Source organism: Spermophilus citellus (genome assembly GCF_964194105.1).
Source record: "Spermophilus citellus genome assembly, chromosome: 5".
Classification (NCBI taxonomy): Eukaryota; Metazoa; Chordata; class Mammalia; order Rodentia; family Sciuridae; genus Spermophilus; species Spermophilus citellus.
The window spans coordinates 8,485,779-8,506,731 of record NC_138186.1 but is presented as its reverse complement, the minus strand read 5'-3'; the positions used below and the strand labels follow the sequence as shown (position 1 = coordinate 8,506,731).

The following is a 20,953-nucleotide window of genomic DNA, read 5'->3' as shown; positions in this document are numbered from 1 at the left end:
ACTGGGGTTGTGGCTCAGCAGTAGAGCACTCGCCTAGCAAGTGCAAGGCCCTGGGTTGCTGAGCACCACATAAAAATAAATAAATAAAGGTATTGTGTCCAACTACAAGTTAATATATATATATATATATATATATATATATATATATATATATATATATATATATATATTCAAATTAACTTTAAAATAGCAGTTACAGCCAGGTGTGGTGGTGCATGCCTATAATCCCAGCAGCTCTGGAGGGTGAGGCAGGAAGATCGCCCGTTCAAAGCCAGCCTCAGCAAAGTACTACGCAACTCAGCGAGACCCTATCTCTAAGTAAGATACAAAAAAGAGCTGAGGATGTGGCTCAGTGGTTAAGCATTTTTGGGTTCAATCCCCATTACCAAAAAAAAAAATTGCAATTACATTGTTTTCTATTATGGATGTTATCTAAAATTTTCAAATTTGAGATTGAAGAAATAAACAGCACAACAGTGTGCCCGACATGGAAAGGAATCCTGCTTTTTTCACTTCCTCACATAACCCTTTATTGCTTATACTAACAAATCAAGCAGGAAGGGGAAGGACCTCACAATGAAACCAGCTTTTACTGGCCTGTTGTCAGTAACAAATTCTTTAGGGGCAATTGACTTCTTTGGTTGAGTAAGTGGAATGAAGCCGAATCCTCACCAGGTGGCTGAATCTGAAAGACATTCCTGTTCTCCTGGAGTTGAGGCTGTGAATGGAACAGGGGGTGCAGGAAACCTGCTTCCAGGTTGGCTGTGAGCTGCTGCAGAACTGTGGCTGAGGTTCTGCCTCCTGTGCACCTTCGGATCTCCACAGCTGGTGTTGGCCATGGGAAACCCATGGAGTGACAGCCCTGGTTCAGCCTTTCTGCTCTGTGTTCACTGGCATAGGTGAGATGGAACTGCCAGCACCCGGTGCACACTCCGAGCATGCCCACCTGGTTGGGTGTCAATGCATCCCACTTAGTACCACTTTACCTTCCTGGGGAAGAAATCAGGTGTCTGAGTCGCAGGTGAACAGCATTGTTACAGTTCAGTCCGTGTCAGAAGCTCCTGCAGGTAACCAGCAAATTTTCTCCTTGAGAATACCCTTCGTTGGATTGTTTCCCACGTCAGAAATCAACCCTGACACCTGCTGCTGCAAAACACGTGTCCTTTCCTTTGCATGTTTCCTTGCTTTTTTCTCTTATCCCAGCTTTACTTCTTTCTAAAGTGATGTCAATAATTGCAGTGGATGTTGTTCTATCTGGATTTCAGGATCATTAATTGCTTGCCTGGAGGCTACTTTAGCATTAATACTTTGACCAAAGTAGTGACCTCTTTACATTCTGATTTCATTTAGATCATCTCATTATCTACACACCCATACACCCGTCCTCACAAAACATGCACCACACACACACACACACACACACACACACACACACATCAGTCACTTAAGAGTTCCTCATAATATTATGTTAGTACCCATCAATGTTATGTGTGCTCTGGCCCACAAAGCACTCTGATTCTAGGTATAGGTATTTGCATATTTGTTACTGGGCACACAGAAAGAGCAAGATATACTTTCCAGCCTTGATCATATTTTTTTCCCTTACCAGTTGTATCTCGATTGTGGTTTAACGCCGTTCACTTTAAGATACCACGGTTTGAGCTGAGCACCAGTGGCGCATGCCTAGAATCCCAGTGACTTGGATCGTGGTTTGAGCCCAGACTCAGCAATTTAGAGAGACCCTCAGCAACTTAGCGAGACTCTGTCTCAAAATTTAAAAATAAAATAAATAAAATAAAAAGGACCACGGATGTAGCTCAGTGGTAAAGTGCCCCTGAGTTCAATCTCCCAGAAATAAAGCAAAATGAAACAAAAAATGACTTTTTAAAAACATGACAGTATATGTATACACACACACATGAGACACATTACAAGGCAAGACTTTTAAATATAAAATGTTTGGTGATATAAGAACACAGTATTCAATGAACTAATAATTTGTCACTCAGATATGTTTGCTGTACAAATCCTTTTCCTTTCAGAAAGCCCCTTTTAAAAGAATTATTTTAAATAATAAGGGTCTCGGAATGTGTGGCTTTCAACTGCTTTGGTTAAAACAGATTGTTGTCTGGGTAAGACAGTTCAGGTAGGGTGCCGTAGCTTTAGGCCCACCTGAGTTGGCTTGTGGTTTATTACGAGATTCTCCACGCCTACTGCTTTCCTCCAGCCCTCCTGGTGTCTAACACTGTGCCCAGGGTGAATGGTTAACAAATGTTTGCTAAATAAATGAATGCAAGTGAATATTAGATAAATGAATCAAATTATTAACGTATAATTGAATCCATGGATGGATGACAATTCGAATCAAGCAAATCTGAACTGGCAGTTGAAAATAAATCATCAAAGCTAGTTTTTAAGTCATGAATTAATAAGTGAGATAGTGAGGAACATGGGGTGTTGGATTTCTGTGTCTCTAGATTTTCGTTTCACATACACACACACACACACACACACACACCTCTCACAGATGCACACTTTTTGAATTTATCGAAGGCCTGACACTTTGTCTGGTCCCTCCTCACTCTCTTCATTCTCATTCCTGTTTTGTAGCTGGGGAAAGTGTGCCATTGAAAACTGGGGCTCTCCGGCGGCTTTCAAAAGCAAGACAAGAATTCCTAAGTAGCAAGTTCATCCGCCAATGTATATCGACCTGCAGTCGCTGCCTGTAGAAATCCGTGAGCTCTATCTGAGAGGAGACATTTTTGTGAACCTTACTATAAGTATTTTAAGCTGAAGGTCAGAGTTAAAAAAGAATAGAGTTTTGTTTGTTTTGTTTGGCAGGTTGCTTTCCCCTCTATGTTTCCCAGTGTTAGATCAGGCAAGAAATACCTCCGAAAGGGTAAGCTGGGAGATGGAATTTTTGGCTGAGACTTAACAGCCTATTTCCAATAATCAAACTTCCCTGGTTTTCAGAGTCTTGCTGTGTTTGTATAATTGTAAACCATCCAGCTGGAAAGTAAAAAATCCAGTAGATGGTTTCAATATATCCAAATACAGACAATCCTCAACTTTAAATGACACCTCCTGCCTCGATTCAAGTTCATTGTCAGGTAGTTGCTATAAACTTGAGAGTTGTTGCCCCAAGACCTGAGGTAAGCCAGGGATGATTTGCTACACAGTGAGCAGCTACTGTGTCGTAGCGTTCAGGTAAGTGGCTGCGGTGCAGAAACTACCAAGTACAGAGACGGGGAGTAAGACTTCGAAGATTTTTATAGCAATCCAACAGGGGAACTTCAAGTCTCCAAAAGCTAGTCATTGAACAAAACCAGGACTTATACTTTTATTTTAAAAAAATAATAATAATTTTTAAAACATCTGAAATTTTTTAAAATTTCATTTTCTCTAATGTCTTTTTATTTATTTTATAAAAGTATCAGCCATGGAAAAGAAAAAGCGGCACTGTTCACTGCAAAATGCTGGGGGAAAAATTCTCCCACCAAGCTTTTAGTTAAATGAAATAGGGAAACAATAACATTAAATGAGAAAGAGTGGTTTATTAAGATCGCTGATACCTGGGGGCATGTGAGTTTAATTAGGGATACGGGAAACTGGGAGGGATTCCTATGCAGGTTCTGCAGACTCTAAGCTGCAGCTGAGCCTGAGTTCTTTCTACTTTGCTACCAAACAGGATTTTTCTTCTCTTTTTTATGAGTGTTATAGTTATACTCCTTTGATGCTTAGCAACCATTGTGAAGGTAACCTCGGAATTCACAAGTGGGGCAAGAAAGATGGGAAAAGAGATTTTCTGGGGATAACTGAACAGGAAATGAAAGAAGAGAGGGTATGGAGGTGAAATGTGCACTTAAGAAGGATTTGCCTTGTTAAAAATAAAGTCTGGAAGGATCCCTGATAGTGGTCATCCTTGGGGGTGGGGTGACTGCAGGCTTTTGCCCCCTAAATGTCCCTTGTCTTCGAACTTTTACGAAAAGCATGTGTTGGCTGTTACCATCAGAAGAGGGGGAAAGAAGATTTAGGGCTAGAAGAAAATATCTTGGAGTCAAGGTATGGCCTGAAAGGGAGTTCACTGAGCAACGAAAGACAAAGAGAAATCGTGGGCACCAGGAAATGTCACCTATCCTGCACAGCTTTGTGGCAGGGCACCCTGGCCTGGGAATCCAAAGGGCACGGGCAACCAGAGTTTACCCAGGACCATTCTTGGTCGAGGGTTCATCATGAGAACCAGTCTAGATGGGTTGTTCTGGATAGACAAGGTTGGTGAATGAACGATTTAGCCAAATTTCACAGCCCCTACAGATTAACTTGGTCTCCCTGCCTCGTGTCCGCTTTGCATATTGGTAAGAGGGGCGACTGTAAAGAAGAGGAGAGAGGGGCTGGGGATGTGGCTCAAGCGGTAGCGCGCTCGCCTGGCATGCGTGCGACCCGGGTTCGATCCTCAGCACCACATACCAACAAAGATGTTGTGTCCGGTGAGAACTAAAAAATAAATATTAAAAATTCTCTCTCTCTCTCTCTCTCTCTCTCTCTCTCTCTCTCTCTCTCCTCTCTCAAAAAAAAAAAAAAAAAAAAGAAGAAGAGGAGAGAGAACTTGTATTCGTTGAGGACCCGCAGTGTGTCAGGCCCGGTGCAGGGCTCCTGACGAGGGTTATTTCCTGTGATCGTTAAGAGAACCCTTTAAGGAAGGTAGCATTCAAGATGAAGAGACCAAGCCTCAGGGAGACTGGGGAACTTGCTGTAGCCATGTACCTTCAGGCCTCTCTGAACCTAAACCTCATGATGTCCCTTCTTCTACCCCACACTGCTTTCTAGTGATTTCCCCTGTTCATTATTAAGCAGTAGTTACTGAGTTTCTGTTGTAATACATACTTTTATATGTGGGTAGCCACTACTTAGTTCTCTGGGACACAATTTTCATATACATGCATGAAAAGTTGAATGAAAAATATGGCTTAAATACCAGGTACGGTGGCATGTGTCTGTTGTCCCAGTGACTCAGGAGGCTGAGACAGGAGGATTGCAAGTTTGAGGCCAGCCTTAGTGAAACCCTGTCTCAAAATAAAAAATAAAAAGAGTTGTGGATGTAGCTCAGTGGTAGAGGACCCTTGGGTTAAATCCCTTGTACCAGAAAAAAAATAACAACATGTGTGTGTGTGTGTGCGTGTGTGTGTATACACACACAAAATGAAAGACTAGAGCTTGCCTTCTAGTACATTCTAGAATCAGGAGTGTTTTGTTATCTGATTGTTCTGAGTGGTCTTAAGGCAGCCTGATGGCTTTCACATGTGTAGGCCCAAGAGTCATCTACCTCGAGAACATTGCTGGCTTCCTGCATCCAAAGATTTCACCAAAACATGTTGATCAAGTATTTTAGATTCCTTAAGTGTTAGAAAAAACAAATTAGAGAACTTGGAAAGGAGCCAATCTGCCAAGTATTTTGTAGCTGCACAATGATTGAATTTGAAAATTAAGTTAATTTAGGGGAACGGTTTTGTTCAGAATACAGACTTGTAGCAATATTCATGCCTGTCAGAAAAGCAAATGGATTTGAACATACAGTGGTGTTTTCTTTCTTTTTCTATTCCCATGCCTGGAGAAATGCTGTTTTTAACTCTTTCAAATCTTTGATTTTTTTTTTCACATCAATTGGGATAATCAATTATTTAGAAGAGCTCCACGTTAGGCTTTTTAAATGAGTGGTTGGCTTATGTTATAGGCTCTGCAGATTTTTCTGCACATACTGTTTTTGTAATCTGCTTATTTAATTTAGGCCATATGTTCTGGGCCTGTCTCCAGGTCAGGCAGTGGAGGCCTGCATTATCATTTGTAATGACTGCATAGTATTTTGTTGCATGGTTACGCCATAATTGACAGTCACAAACTGTATGTAGGTACAATAATGTCCTGATGAGAATGCAGAACACAACCCAGAGGGAACCGCTAGCCTCCTCTGGTCCACTCCCTGTGAGGATGGTCATCTGGTATTACTTATAATCATTTTAGAAATTTGTGACATTTGATTTGCTTGGATTTTTCCCCCCTGCCCTATTGTTCATCAAATCGCTGTGACTATCCCTGGGCTAACGCTGGGTTATGATTATGCGATTATTTTCTCAAGGAAAGCCCCTACAGTTACAGTGTTAGGCCAGTGGCTCCTACTTACTGCCACATCATCCTCACCCACACACCCCCCCCCCCACACACACACACACACACACACACGCAGTTGCGCTGACTCATGGTGTCACAGTGACTGCGAGTGCTTTAGGCTGTTTGGTGACAATGAGGCATTTGGAAAAATGAAAGTTTTAGGGAAACAATGGGTGATTTTTTGAATACCCATTAATATTCATGACATGGAATGTTTTAAAATACTGGATGAGAGGGAAAATAAAAACAACTCATACAAATCATCCTTTTGGCCAAAGGAAACCATTTCCATGTACCCAGAGGTTTGTTTCCGGTGCCTCCTTGGGGTTAGAGAGGACCCATTTGCAGTGGGGTTGGTGGCTGCTGAGGTCATCTTAAGTGAGACCGGCTCTGCGGCTCTGAGTCCTAACAGAAGATTCCAGGGGCGAACGTGGGGGAGATAGGCTGGAGCTGCGCCTTCGCGTCAGAACTGTGTGAGGTGGCTGATGTAAATACTTTTGTGAGCTGGATGTTGCCATGGCAACAGTCCTATTAATGAAGAATGAGCCTCATTTATTATCAGTGCCTGAATGATTCCTTTTTTTAATAAGTGTACCTCGTGGTCGAACATTGACATTCTCCATCTACCTACTCCTCTACCCTTTCCAGACTGCAAAACTGTTTAGCCCTATTCAATAAACAGGCCTCCTTCCTCTGCCAATGAGAGTAGAATTGAAGGTAAAAAAAAAAAAATCGGTAAACTTTAAGGGCAGTAAAAACATTAATTTATAACAATTACCTAATATAAAATTATTGCCCTTTTGATATATGCTTTGGCTAAGGCAGAACCTGAAATTGACTGTGACTTGGTTGGTATTTGAGCAGGCCAGAGTCTTTAAATTAGCTTGCCTTTATGATTTAATGGATCATTGCCAACATATTTTTTTAAGTAAGTGGAGTGTGACATTACAGCTTCCTTCCCCTAGTCAGCCTGTAAATTTAGCTTCCATTTTATGTGCATATGCTGGAAACTTCTAGAAGGCAGCCACGGGGAGTTGGATGTTTGCTGAAATCCTTGCTGTCCTAAGAGCCAGAGCCCAGGAAGAGACGAGGATTGGAAATGACAAAGCACCAAGCGCTATGCTCCCTGGGTTCTAGAGGGGTCTTCTCTGGATTCCCCTTGCACTCTCTTTTTTATGAGAACGCTTCCTTATAAACTGGGATGTTTTCCTGCACAGCCATGGGCTGGTGGTACCAGAGCCTGTTCTCTTCTGGACAGACATGGGTGGTGTGTCCTCTCCATGAGCGCTCACCACTTGTTACTACATAGACTGGCTCTCCTCTGTGGTCACATCTCGTCCCACTGATTCATACCTGATCTAGCACATAGGCTCACAGTAGGTACACAGAATATACTTTTTGTGTGTGTGGTGGGGCTGGGGATTAGATCCCAGGAAAGCATTCTACCAACTGAGCTATATCCCCAGCCCCAGAATATACTTTTGATTATAAAATTAAATAGTAAGTTTCTGTCTTTCTTGATAAAAAATTTTAAAAAATCTTTTCTGATGTAGGAAAATTTTGGCAATTGATGTATAGAAAAGAGAACAAAAACCACTCATATCCCACAACCCAGAGATAACCTCCATGGGTATCACTGTGTATTTATTTCATAAGGACATTTTTCAAAATCTTAATCATCGTCCATTGTACAACCCTGTTTCTTCCTAAGATGGAATCATACTGTAATCTGTGATGACCCTATGTATCGGCACAGGTGACATATGCCAAGCACTGGCAGGTACAGGGAGTTCAGGTGGTATATGAGGATGCTAATGCACACGGTAGGGCCAGAGTCCACGCAAAGCTTGGCCCTCTCTGGTCCCGCTGTGGCAAGTTTTAGCCCAAGCAGATGTCCACGTTGGTGACAATTCTGGCTTGCTTCTTTCTGCCCTTTCCTCCTGGCACTGGAAAGGGAGAGAGTGGTTCCCCAAACTTACCATGCAAAGATAGGCAGACGTTCCTGGGAACCAAAGAAGTCACAGTTGGAGGGACGTGTGCCCTTGCCTGGTTCCTTCTTGGCTGTGACAGCATGCAGGGGCAGGTGGGATGTCAGGTTGGTCTCCTCCCATCTCTATAAGCACCAGCAAGCACTGCAGAATAAATGTGATAGAAATAACAAGAGACACATGCAATAAAAATCTCAAATAGTGAAGGTGAAAAATCTTTAGAGAATTTTGCTTTTTGTTAATAGTCCAAGTGAAAACAGAATGCTCATTGCAGAGTTGCTCCGTGACCTCTACATCGCCACCTGTGTGGTGTGCATAACACCTCTCCCTCCAGAGAGCCCCCCATCAATGTTTTGTCCTCAAGAGGATGAGGTCAGGGTGGAAGTTCAACAATGTTGCTTGAAAATTAAAACTGAATATGATTTTTCTCATTAAAAAAAAATGGGGAGGGGGAGCAGATATTTTAACTCTCAGGCCTGGTGGCTGAAGTTGGAAGGACACAGGGAGGGGGATTCTAGTTTTCTCATCCGCTGCTCATAAGTCAGCACTGAACTGTTTGCACTCTGGTTCAGATCCTGCCCCTGATCTTCTAGTCACCATTGCACCTGCTCAGCAGCCCCAAAGCCCCTGTGATGCATCCTGGCCATGGGGAGGGTGGGGACAGATTGGAAGGAGATGGGACTTTGAAGTAGACACTTGGGAGGTTAATAGAGGGAGCAGACCAGGACAGAATCACGCAGGGCAGAAGGCCCCGTTGGTGGCTTGGGAGGGCCTCTCTGTTCAGGGTGGGATGTGTGGTGTGAGGGACTGCGGCCTCCCTTCCATTGTTGATTCAGAGCATGACAGGCATCTGGGAAAACAGTCGCCTATGGGATGCATTTTGATCCACTTCCGACTGTAGCTGCACCCAGTTGGTTGTTCTTTGAGCACTCAGCATCCGCCTCAGCTTCTGGCCTTAATTTTCTGTCAGATGGCCTGACCACTGCAAGCGGAAGCCTTGCTGAACAGTCTACAAGTGTCATTATCTACTGTATGCAAAGCCTCATGCTCATCTTGGCAGAGGAGATAAAATAATAGGATAGGAAACCTTTGACTCTTAGGGACTTCTAACTTCTTAAAGAAGCAGGGAGCATGTTTTCCACAAAGCTCGCCCCCTGGGGGGTGAACCACCGGAGCGAGGGAAGGACATAGCCTCTCATCAGCAGACCTGAGTCTCATCCTTCACTGTCTCCAGCCCTGGGGAATCGGCTACCTCTTTCTTAGTCTTGATTTTGTTTTCTTAAGAAGAAATAGAGCTGCCTGGCAGGCTCTGGTGCATATGTGCATTTCTTGTCCCCCGGGATCTTTCAGGAAGAGCCCTGAGGTGTTTGGGAGGCCACCCCACTGGAGCACTTGCAGAGAAGTGGCCACTGTGATGCCATCGATGAGCGTGTAATTGTGCAGGACTCAGGAGGCCAGGCCCAGTTCTGGGCTTTGTCAAACCCTTTAAAAGCAATGAGAGCCCTTGGGGGGATTGCGCTGAGCGCTGGGTGAGCAGGGAGGAATGAGGAGTCCTCTCGGTGGCCTGCAGCACCTGCTCCTAGACACATCAGCACATTTCCACCCAGGGCTCTGGTTCTTTCCTGACCCACTTCCTTTGTCCTCTCCCTTTAGCTCGCGGGCCCTGTCCTCAGCGCACAGGCAAAGTGCTCATGTGGCTGTTTGATGAATATTCTGGGGGATGGTGCTAGTCCCGCAACTGGCTCCGCTCAGGCCACTTGTCAGTGGTCACAGCTACGGGTCAGTCTTGCTGGAACTTTTCCAAGCACCGTTGGCCTGGTGCAGTCACATCCAGCCCTGAGGATCTGGATTGTCGTCACTCATTTTGGCCAAACCAACCTGGTTTGTGTGCTTAGAGTCTCTCTAGGGAGGAATCAGGGGTTGGCAGTTCTTGCCTCTGCTCAGCCGCTCACTGGCTAAGTGACCTTGGGCAAAGAACTTTTTTTTCTAGAACTTCATCCTTTCGCTTAAAAAGAAAAAAGCCAGGGTTGAATGAAAGTCGCTCCTCTGGCTGGTCTGGGTTCAAGGTTCCAAGTGGAACCCTGAGAGCTGCTTTCTAATTCGGCTCCTGATGGAAATGAGAGAATCAACAGACAACGTACAGGAGAGAAGGAAGCCGGTGGTTTTCCACGTTGGTGTCCAGACATGAAGCATGCCGACTCTCGGCCACCCGAGTCCACCGGGTGGCCGTCTGTTTCAGCAAACCCTCCCGTGCATTCAGACCGAGAACTGCCGGCGTAAGCCTTCCTGAGGTTCCTGACATACCAACTCAGACGTCTGTCATGACCCAGCTTTATGGGGTTGGTGACTACAAATTTAGGCATCTGCCATCTTGTTTTGAGCAAAACCATGAAGTGGGTGACAGTAGTCTTCGGCATCCTTTCACCTCATTTTTTGGCTCATTTTCTTCTCTTGCCTTCTTCTGAGCTCCCTCTTTACTTCTTCATGGGTCAAATTCCAGGGACTTCCTAAGGGTAGGGCAGAGACCCCTAAGAAACACATCTGAAGACACAGCATCTCTAACTATGCAGTGTGAGGTGCTGGGGGCCACCTGGGGAGCGCGGTGGGGGGCCTTGAGAGTGGCTGCCCGGGACCTGAAGGTTGCACTGAGAACCCCTCAGGTTCTCAGGAAGAGGCTGATGCACTTCTAGAACCAGACGCAGGTGCCTCTGGCACTGACACCTGACTGGATGCTCTTCCATCTTCCGCATCTTCCCGTGCCCCTCCCGCGGTGGTGCCGTTTATTTTGCCGCCCATTGTTTGCAGCCTGTGGCTCTTCTAATGAAACACTGCAAACCAAGCTTTGGTGGGGATGGAGAGGTTGTTGGGCTTCCCCAGGGGAAGGCGCCAGCTCTCACTCCCAAAAGGGTCACATAAAGCAAGTCATATTCAGCTGGTGTCTGCTTGCTTCCCCAAGGCTTGCTTTAAGCCATTCCTGAAGTTCATTTTCCTGCTCCAGGACCACAGAACGACAGGTGTCCCCCAACCTGCCCGAGAACCAGAGTGCTGATGGAGTTCACACGAATGCACAGTCTGGGCCTTTACCAAACGGTCCCTCTCCTCTGTGCACACACGAGGCAGCGGCAGATAGAGGCGCATGTTCCCCCACAGAGGTCACCAGGGCTCTCAGAGCCCTGCACACGTGTGATGGACAAACTCAGCAGAAACCCTCAGTAAATCTGCCGTTCCCGAAAACCCCTGTGTGTGGCTTTTTCTTTCACACTGTTTCGAATTGCCTGAGTGAGCCAAATTCTCCCTTTGCAGTCACCAGACTCAGCAGGTTCAATGAAGTTTCTCCTCAATAGGAGGCTCTCTGGTGGGGACCACTCATGGAACTTTCCAGAAGGTAGAAGCAAGTGGCTCAGAATATCTCAAAGTGGGAATGAAAGTGCTTTGACTTGTGGACTGATGAGTTTCAAAATGAGTGGGGTTTGGTTGGCTAAGGGGACCCAGAGTTCCAGGGAGCTGAAAGAAGGCACAGGCAAATCCTCAGAAAGGTCTCCTCTACAGAGGCCAAAGGAAAGGGATTTGAAGCAGATCTCCAGATACCCTGCAGTTCTCCACCCCAGCCTCAACCCCCATTGTTCAGTGAAAGGCCATTTGGAGGAAGAGACTAATTAATGAAATTGCCCATCTTCACTAATTGGCCTTGCCAGAAAATTGGTCTATTAGCAACAGGCTGAATGTCGTTACTAGGGAAAATGAAAAACCGCTAACGACAGTGTGCATCTTGGGGTAACCACGAAAATGTCGTTACCGCCACCTCTGAGCTACAGTTTTAACTATAGAAGTGGGGCCATCCCGAATCACCGTTCCCATGGCAACCATAATTCAGGCGAAGCTGCAAGGCTTGTCGTGGATGCGGAGGGTGCCCGAGTGGCATCGTTGCTGGGAGAGTGCAGTTATTTTATTTACAGCCGTGCTGCAGGAAGTTTTATCTTATGGTCTTTGGAAATATGGTCATTAGAGACCAACAAAAGTCCTTCTGAATCACCGAAAAATATACGTATTGAGAGGTAGAAAAATGTGCAGCTCAGAGCTTCACATTTACAAGGTCAAAATGCAACAGAAATTGGAAAATTCTGTTCTTCCCTAAGCAATATCTGAAATCTGAGACTTTTGAGCAATATAGTCCCAGCAATCAGACAACCAGGACAAAGAGGAAGGAAGATGGCATCCCTCAAAAATGGCTTTGAGAAAAATATGTGCCCATTTAAACATTCACAAGACTTCATCATGCCAGCAATGATGTCAATTTGTGGTTTTAAGGATAAATGATCCACAAATCTTAGTTTGATTTCAAACATTTTCTTCATGGAGGAAAAATAAAATCCTTAGATTGAGAAGTAATGAGGAAGTTAGAATCAAAATTAAGGCATTCATTACAGCAAACGTTTTGGAAAAATGTGTCAGGTGCCCAAATGTGGTAAATGGAAGGATAAAAACTGGTCATTTCTCATTTGGTGGGCATTCTGTGCCCTTCCATCCCAGAAAATCGTCTGATATTGACACTGGGGTTAACCCAACCCATCCAGGGTGTCTATTTTTAAAAATAGTATTAAGCTGGTACTTACCTATTATTTATCATAGAGTTATGTCATTTCCGAGAGTTAGAATCTGACCCCAAACAGATAAGAAGCTAACAAGGAAGAGATTAAGAAGACATCAGTAAGCAAAAAGGAATAAAAACTCATGGCCAAATCAGACTGAATCACTCTTTAGGGAAAGAATTTTTCTTCCCACAAATGAAGGGCAGGGGATGCGGGGGTGGGGATAAAACAAACAAACAAACAAGAAAACTCCCTTATATCACCAAACCAAAAAAGCCATAATCTAAAACAAGACATGTCAGCACCTGGTGGCTGAGTAGTTGGGTTCCTAACTCTGCTCCTTCTCAGCCCTTAAAGACTCACCTTAAGGAAGTGAAATCAGGAAAGGAGAATGGAAAGCAAGAAAAGAGCCACAGGGTGCTTCTCCCTGTAGATGGGAGGCTTTGTGTCTAGGTTGTAAATTGGAAAAATGGCCCAAAACCCGAGGGGACTGCTCTTGAGAATGGCAAACATTGCAATTAGGTAGAGTTAGCAGCACCCAGAAATAAAGACTGGATATCCCCTCCACTGAGCTCTTCCTTTCCCTACACCCTGTTCCTTTAGGCCCTAGAAGAAGAGAGAGCACAAAGCATTTCACCCTCAAGTTGTTGCTTGAGAGGAAAGACACTAGCTTTACTTTGGAAGCAAGAGACTCAATGAATCACTTGTGTTTTTACAGAAATTTTTAAGTTTCTGGACAGGGAGGATCAAGTATGAACAAGATGAAAAGAACCAGGAGGGCGGCTACAAAAAGTGTACCAGAATAGAACATGAGGTGAAAAGTAGAGAGATGTGGGCTGGCCCTTTGTGTTAGTCAGCTTTCCATTACTCTAACCAAATACCAGAGGGAATCAAATTAAAAAGAGGAAAGGTTATTTTGTCTCACAGTTTCAGGAGGCTCAATCCACACTTGTTTGGGCCTGTGGTAAACCTTATATCATGGGGGGAGTGCATGGCAGAAGAAGCTCTCACCTTGCAGCCAGAAATGAAAGGGAGAAAAGCTAGACCAGGACTCCATGATCACCTTCAAGGACATTTCCACCAGTAACCTAAAGACCTCCCTCTAGCCCCCACCTCTCAAAGGTTTCTCCACCTTGCAGTAGCGCCAGGTTGGGAACCAACCCTTTAACACATGGTCCCTGGGGCACAGTCCAGATCCTAATGCTAACACCCTTGAAGAAAATAAACTTAAGTAACAGAAACAGAATCCTCACCATGGCTTAATAAGAACAAAACTTGCACTCTTTGAACTTTGACAAAGTGTAAAAGTAATTTTTAAAAAGCTTAAAGACAAGGTGAGAGAATGATACTAAATGAAAAGCAGAAAATCTAGTCAATCAACTGCTCAGAACAATGGTGGCGCACCAGACAGGAGGATCATGGGTTCGAAGCCAGCCTTAGCAAAAGTGAGGCACTAAGCAACTCAGTGAGACCCTGTCTCTAAATAAAATACAAAACAGGGCTGAGGATGTGGCTCAGTGGTCGAGTGCCCCTGAGTTCAATCCCCAGTACTCACCTCCCCACGAAAACAACTCAGGACCTCATTAATACAGAAATGATTAATTAGACACATTAACACGTGAGACCTGTTAAAATGTTTACAAAAAGTAGAAAAAATATTCATCTGATCACAATGAACACAGGTTTCAGACAAATAAGTTCAAGGCAGACTCTAAACACTATGGAGATAAGTATTCCAATCTGATAATATATTACAATTTTTTTAACCTTAGAATGATCACTTAGGACATAATAGCTATTATAGTGCAGTAAATTTTTCAGTTTAACAGTTAATTTTCTTTTCATATCTACTATTCAATTAAAATTAAAATATATGCTTTTAATTTAAAAAAAAAAACAGTGGTAGGTATGGTCTCATTTTGTAAGTTTCTCTACATTTCTTCTTCTTTTTTTTTTTTTTGGTTGTTGTTGGTGGGGATCAAACCCAGGGCCTGTGCATGCAGGGCAAGCAGTCTACACTGAGCTGCATCTCCAGCCCTCTCTGCATAAATTCTGTAGGAAATTATGTTTAGCTAATACTGATAATGATTATTTCTAGGTTATCAGATATATTTTTAAAAACTTTTATCTTTGAAACATTCTACATTTCTAATGATTATTTCAAATCATTATGCTGTATCTTACCAAAAAAAAAAAATCTTGAATTGTCTTAAAAACTAGGTAGTAAACTTAAAACGATCAATTCTGGGTGATAAGGTATTTGACATGATTTTTTTCTTGATACACTTAACTGAACTAATTACTTAGGTATGAGTAGAGAGTGAAAGAAAGAAGGTGTTCCCACCTGCACACATCCTTTTGTGAACCTGCGGTCCTGGCACCCCCTGGCCAAGGCCCAGAGTGGCATTGAAAACTCTTTTCCAGACCTTTAGGAGGATCCCAGAAGCCATGCCTCTTGGTGACCCTATCTTTGTGGGGGTGGCTTATGGGACGGTCCTCTGTCCACTAGAAGGTGTCGAACAGATTTGGGCACAGGGAAGGAGGACAGGAGAGACACTCTGTGAAAACAAGAGCCTGTTGGGGCTTGAACTTTTAAGCATGTGGTGAGATAGAATTCACATACCCTAACATCCGCCCTTTCAAAGCGTAGGATTCCGCAGTTTTTAGCAGATTCACCAAGTTGTGAAACCATCACCGCTGTCTAATCCGTCCCTCCCAACAGGAACCCCTGCCCATCAGCAGTTCACCCTCTCCGCAGCCCCTGGCAGCCACTGATCCCCTTTCTGTCTCTGCAGATTTGCTGATTCTGAACATTTTGTATAAATGGGGTCATACGAATGTGCTCTTTTGTGAGTGGCTTCCGTCGCTCAGCATAATGTTTTCAAGAGTCATTTATGTTGTAGCATGTGACAGGACTCGATTTCTTCTTTTGAGGCTGAATAATACACCATTGTGTAGATACATCACATGTTATTTATCCATTTATCTGCTAATGGACCTTAGCAGGTTTTTTCATTTTTTGGCTCTAGGACCGTTCATCAATGAGTCACTGTGGGAAGATATGGTTACATCCTTCTTGGATTTGTTCCTTGGGGTGGAGTTACTGGGTCCTGGGATAACCGTTGGTATAGGGACCCAAACACTGAAGATGCCATCTTCCTCTTTATTTTCAGGCGGAAATGGTGCACGGTGCCTTCCAGGCCCAGCGGGCGTTTCTTCTGATGGCTTCGCAGTACCAACAACCCCAGGAGGTAAGAAGAGTCGTGAGAGTCAGGCTGCCCAGGGAGTGGCAGAGTAAGACATGGGGCAGGGAACCAGCAGGTCCATTTCCTGGAAGGGAAATCCAAAATGAGACTACTAGCACTTTCAGATTCCGCCTTTTCAGATTCTGATCCAATCGTGGTGTGGAACATTTCTTCTGTCTTTATATGATCTTAGGAGGCAAGTGTTTAAGACTGTATATGCCAGGCTGGGTCTGTGGCTCAGTGGTAGAGCGCTTACCCAGCACGTGTGAGGCACTGGGTTCAATTCTCAGCATCACATAAAACTAAATGAATAAAATAAGTGTCCATCAACAACTAAAAAAATTTTTTTAAAAAAGAATATATATGCCAGTTACAAAAAGAAAGCATTATGTGTGTCTTCTTACTACCGATATTGTGTCATTATGGCTAAATCCATAGCCCAACAATGGACATCACTAAGCCAAAAGGTCATCTGCAACCTGTTCTTTTTACAGGCCTCCCAACGTTTTTATGATTGAGGAAATGTTCACCCCTAACTTTTACTGCTGATTTTGTGCTGCTTTGTTGTCAAAGACAGTTCACCTCCACGATCAGCCATAAGTTCTTCGTATGGATTTGATTAGCTCCTGGGTCGTAAGCAGCAGGGCCAGGCGGAGTCAGAGCTTCTCAGGCCTCTTCTGTTTCTGGGGGACCTCGGGAGCATTGTTGCAGTTTCTGATTCATTGGGTCTGGAATGTGGCCCGAGATGTTCTTGTTAATCAGCTCCTAAGTGATTCCCAAACTGCTGATCTTCTTTCTCATTCAATAAGATCCTCTCCAATTTGGGTGTTTTAAGAGTGAGGATGAGCAGCTTGAGCATCACTTAGGAGCTGATTAAAAAGCAAAAACACCAAAATGGGAGAGAACTCTTATGAATCTGTAAGTATGCAGGCCTAGCCCACCGCTCCTTTCTCTGCCATGAGGAATACAGATTAACATTTCTTAAACGTATTTAGAGATGTTAGAGGGTTTGATGCTAATTGCAACAACATTGTTGATGTTATCATTTTAATGACCTTTAACTTATTGTACATGGCCATGTAGGGCCCAGAGCAAATTCTAATATATATAGGAATAAAAATGATAAGAGCGGTTGGGTGTGGTGGTGCACACCTCTAACTCTAGCTACTCAGGAGGCTGAGATCACAAGTTCAAGGCCAGCCTTGGCGATTTAGTGAGTCCCTTTCCCAAAATTTTTTAAAAAGGGCTGGGGAGGAAGCTCAATAGTAGAGTGCTCCTGGGCTCCATCCCCAGTACTCAGGGGGGAAAAATGATAAGAGTAAAATGGTGGTTGGTATGGGTCCTTCCCATTTCCCAGACCACCATAAAATTGCTCATTCTCTAAAGCCAGGCCCCACCCACAAGTCCAAACCAGTGACATCATATCATGCAGATGGCCACATTCCCTTTACCACACATTCATAATGTCTCCATCATGCCGAATTGGTAATGAATGAAATTATTCATTAAAAAGCTGATCTACTGCCAGCATATTTTGTGAGATAAGAGATACAAATTGCTCTTTTGACTAAATATCATGCATCTAAAGTTGATCAACATGATATAAATAAAAAGGATAAATTGATCCTATATGATGACACAGTAGCTTAAATGTAATAGCTTACTTTGAATTTAAAAACACCTCCTGAAATTAAAAGAGTTGAGCTGAGAATCAGGGAATACAGAACCTTGACCTTCAGGGGCCAACACTCAGCTCCGGAAAGGAACAACCCCTGAGACCCCGTACCCTCCCTGGAACAGCCATTCCCAGCCTTGCCTGTGCTGTGGGATCACCTGGAAAGTTCCATTCTGTTCTGTTTTCAATGCCAATGCCCCGAGCTAGTCATGGTGGTGCACACCGCTAATCCCCGCAATTCAGGAGGTCGAGGCAGGAGGATTGCAAGTTCACGGCCAGCTTTAGCAACTTAGGAAGGTCCTAAGCAACTGAGCAAGATCCTGTCTCTAAACAAAAAATAAAAAGGGCTGGGATTGTGGCTTAATAGAAAAGCACCTCTGGCTTCAATCCCCAGTACCCAAAGCATAAAAATATAAAAATAAATAAATACCGATGCTACCCTGAGTCATTCTGACATAACTTGTCTGAAGAGTGACCTTGACCTGACTTTCTTTGCTGGTGCTGCACTCAGTCCCTTGGCCACAGCTCCAAAGGTAATTCTAACTGTAAATAGTGCTGTTGTCTCCCATCTGAAGATGTGTCACTTCCCTCCGTGTGAGAGGGGGCATGAGCACACTGCCAGGCAGTGGGTCTGCAGAGATGCAAAGATTCCATTTTCCCTGGTAGAAGGAAATGCCTGCGTGGCCTTCTCTGTCCCTGCTTTGCAAAAGAAAAATGCAACTAGGAAATTACGGTATAATACCTTCTGGGTTCCGCCTGAGCCTGCCCTCTGATTAAGGGAGGAGAGGAGGTTTCAGTTGTGTCTCAGGTGGACGAACTGTGACTTATCCTCCCTGGTGATCCTGGCAGTCCCTTCTCTAAGCCTCATGGAAGAGTCACTCACTAAACACTGATGAGGACTGAGTTAGTGTGGGGTGAGCTGGTACACTGGAACTGGGGGACCCCACAGGAGCCATGGTCAGGGCACCTGTGTGGCTTGGCACATGGCTTGCAGAGTTGGGTTATGGTATCTTCAGCTTCTCCCTCTTGCTCTGCTGCATTCTTGATAGAAGGAGGCGAGCATGTATGGAACTGTCCCCAGAGGCACTTACACAGTGCTCTCAGTGTACTAAGGCCCAGCAGGAACAGGGAGGCAAAGGCACAGCAGTTTTTTGGTGCCCGCCTCCATTTCTGACCTTACCATCTACTTCTCTTTCTCCTTCACCCAGAGTACTGGCCTGCAGCTTGCACCTGGGAGAAAATCAAGTTAGAGAGGATAGATCATAAAGAGCATTATCATAAAGCTCAGGGTATTTTCTCATGGGAGCAATATTGTATCAGTCTGTGTTATTGTTTTTTTCTTCTTTCAGGAGGGACAGGATTAACTGCTATAATTTTAACTCCCACTGACATCCAGTAGTGCATGAGAATTTTTTTGGTGTGCGTGAGAATCCCCTGGATGGTTAAGTCACAGAATACTGGGCCCCACTTACCGAGTTTCCAATTCAGTAGGTCTTGGTTGAGCCCCGGCTATCTGCAGTTCTAAGGAGTCTCCGGGTGATGGAGATGCTGCTGGTCCAGGGACCACACTTTGAGAAGCTGCTGTGTGTGGATCGCCCTCCCCGTTAAACCTTCAGCTCAAATGTATTTCAGAAGCTTCAGAATTTACCTTCCAACTGCCTCTAGACCACTGCTTCTCAAACTTTACTCTTCACCTGGAGATTTTGTTCAAGTAGAGGGTCTGGCTTAATAGGTTTCAACTGGGCCCAGAATGTCTAGTTCTGACAAATTCCCAGGTGATACTGCTGCCACTAGTCTGTCCCTACACTTTGAGTAGCAAGTCCTCACCACCCAAAGTCTCCACATGCACAAGATCCCTCAGTACTCAAACCTCAAACTAATATTCTCTTCTAACATTTCTCTGTCAAAGTAGGCTACACCATGCTGCAGTAACAAACATCTCCAAGACTCAGTGACTTAGAATTGTAAAGATTGATTTCGTGATCCCACTGCATGCCCATTACAAGTTGACTCACTTTCTAGTGGAGGAGTTATTAAGTAATTACTCATATAATTGTTTTAGAGTCATAATGGGGTTCTGAGAGAAAATGGTAGAGAATGACTTTTTAATTGGAGTTTTGGATATGGGGAAGGAAGATATTTTAGGATGGGAGGACCTTCCAAATGTGCCTTGGATTCTGATAATGAAGGTGACCACCCACAATGCCAAAGTATAAAGCAAAGCTCAACCAGAGAGACTCTATTACACCTATTCAGATTTCTGACCTAGAGAAACTGGAAGGTAATAAATGGGTATTTTAAGCCATTCCATTTGGGGTAATTTGTTATGCAGCCAGCAATAGAAAACTAACATGGGTTTCCTTGATTCCCTTCATGCTGTTTTTTTTTTTGTTTGTTTGTTTTGGTTTTTTTTGAGGGGGAACTGGGGATTGAACTCTGGGGCACTTAACCACTGAGCCACACCCCTAGACCTTTTTTGGGTTGGGGGACAGTTTCTTGCTAAAGTACTGAGGCTGGCTTTGAACTTGTGATCCTCCTGCCTCAGCCTCCTGAGCCACTGGGATGACAGGCATGAACCACCATGCTTGGCTCCTGCTGGATTCTGAAACAACTTTTTGAAATAAGGATATGGGACCAGGCATGGTAAAGCACATGCCAGAAATCCTCGTGACTCAGGAGACTGAGGAAAGAGGATCCTAAATTTGAAACCAGCCGTATCAACTTATCAAGACCCTCGGTGACTTAACGAGACCCTGTCTCGAAATAAAAAATAAAAATAAAAGTTACAGGTACGAAAACACGAATGGTGTAACTCTACTTTGTGCACAACCAGAGATATGAAAAATGGTGCTCTCTAGGTGTAATATGAATTGTAATGCATTCTGCTGTCATAGGTAATAAATTAGAATAAATTAAAAAAAAAAAAAATATATATATATATATATATAAAAGGGCCGGGGATGTACCTCCATGTTAGAACACCTGTGGGTTCAATCCCTCGCACAAAAAGAAGAAAGAAAGGAAGGAACCCAGGGAGGGAGGGAGGGAAAGGAAGGGAAGGAAAGATTAAAGCTATAGGCTGCAAACCAAAATGAAATGTGCCCCCTAGTACCTGAATCCAAATCCTCCATCTATCCTAGAAGAAGCAGGATAAGAGGTTGATCTACAGCCCTGATTGACAATGGTGACATCCAATTCCAAGTTTCCTTTCTCACTTTGGTACCGAGCAATAAGTCTCTTGCGTTCTCTCATATAAGGGCTTTCAAATTTTTCAACCATGACCCACAGAAA

General features: G+C 44.0%; 1 protein-coding gene across 1 annotated transcript in view; it reads left to right on the top strand.

The window, feature by feature from the left end:
- The window catches only part of CAP2 (cyclase associated actin cytoskeleton regulatory protein 2), a 127,589-nt gene that overhangs the window by 36,578 nt on the left and 70,058 nt on the right, over nt 1-20,953 (top strand). Inside the window, exon 4 of the mRNA XM_081294657.1 lies at nt 15,916-15,993. Coding sequence (XP_081150783.1) covers nt 15,916-15,993 — 78 coding nt within the window. The remainder of the gene's footprint in view (nt 1-15,915; nt 15,994-20,953) is intronic.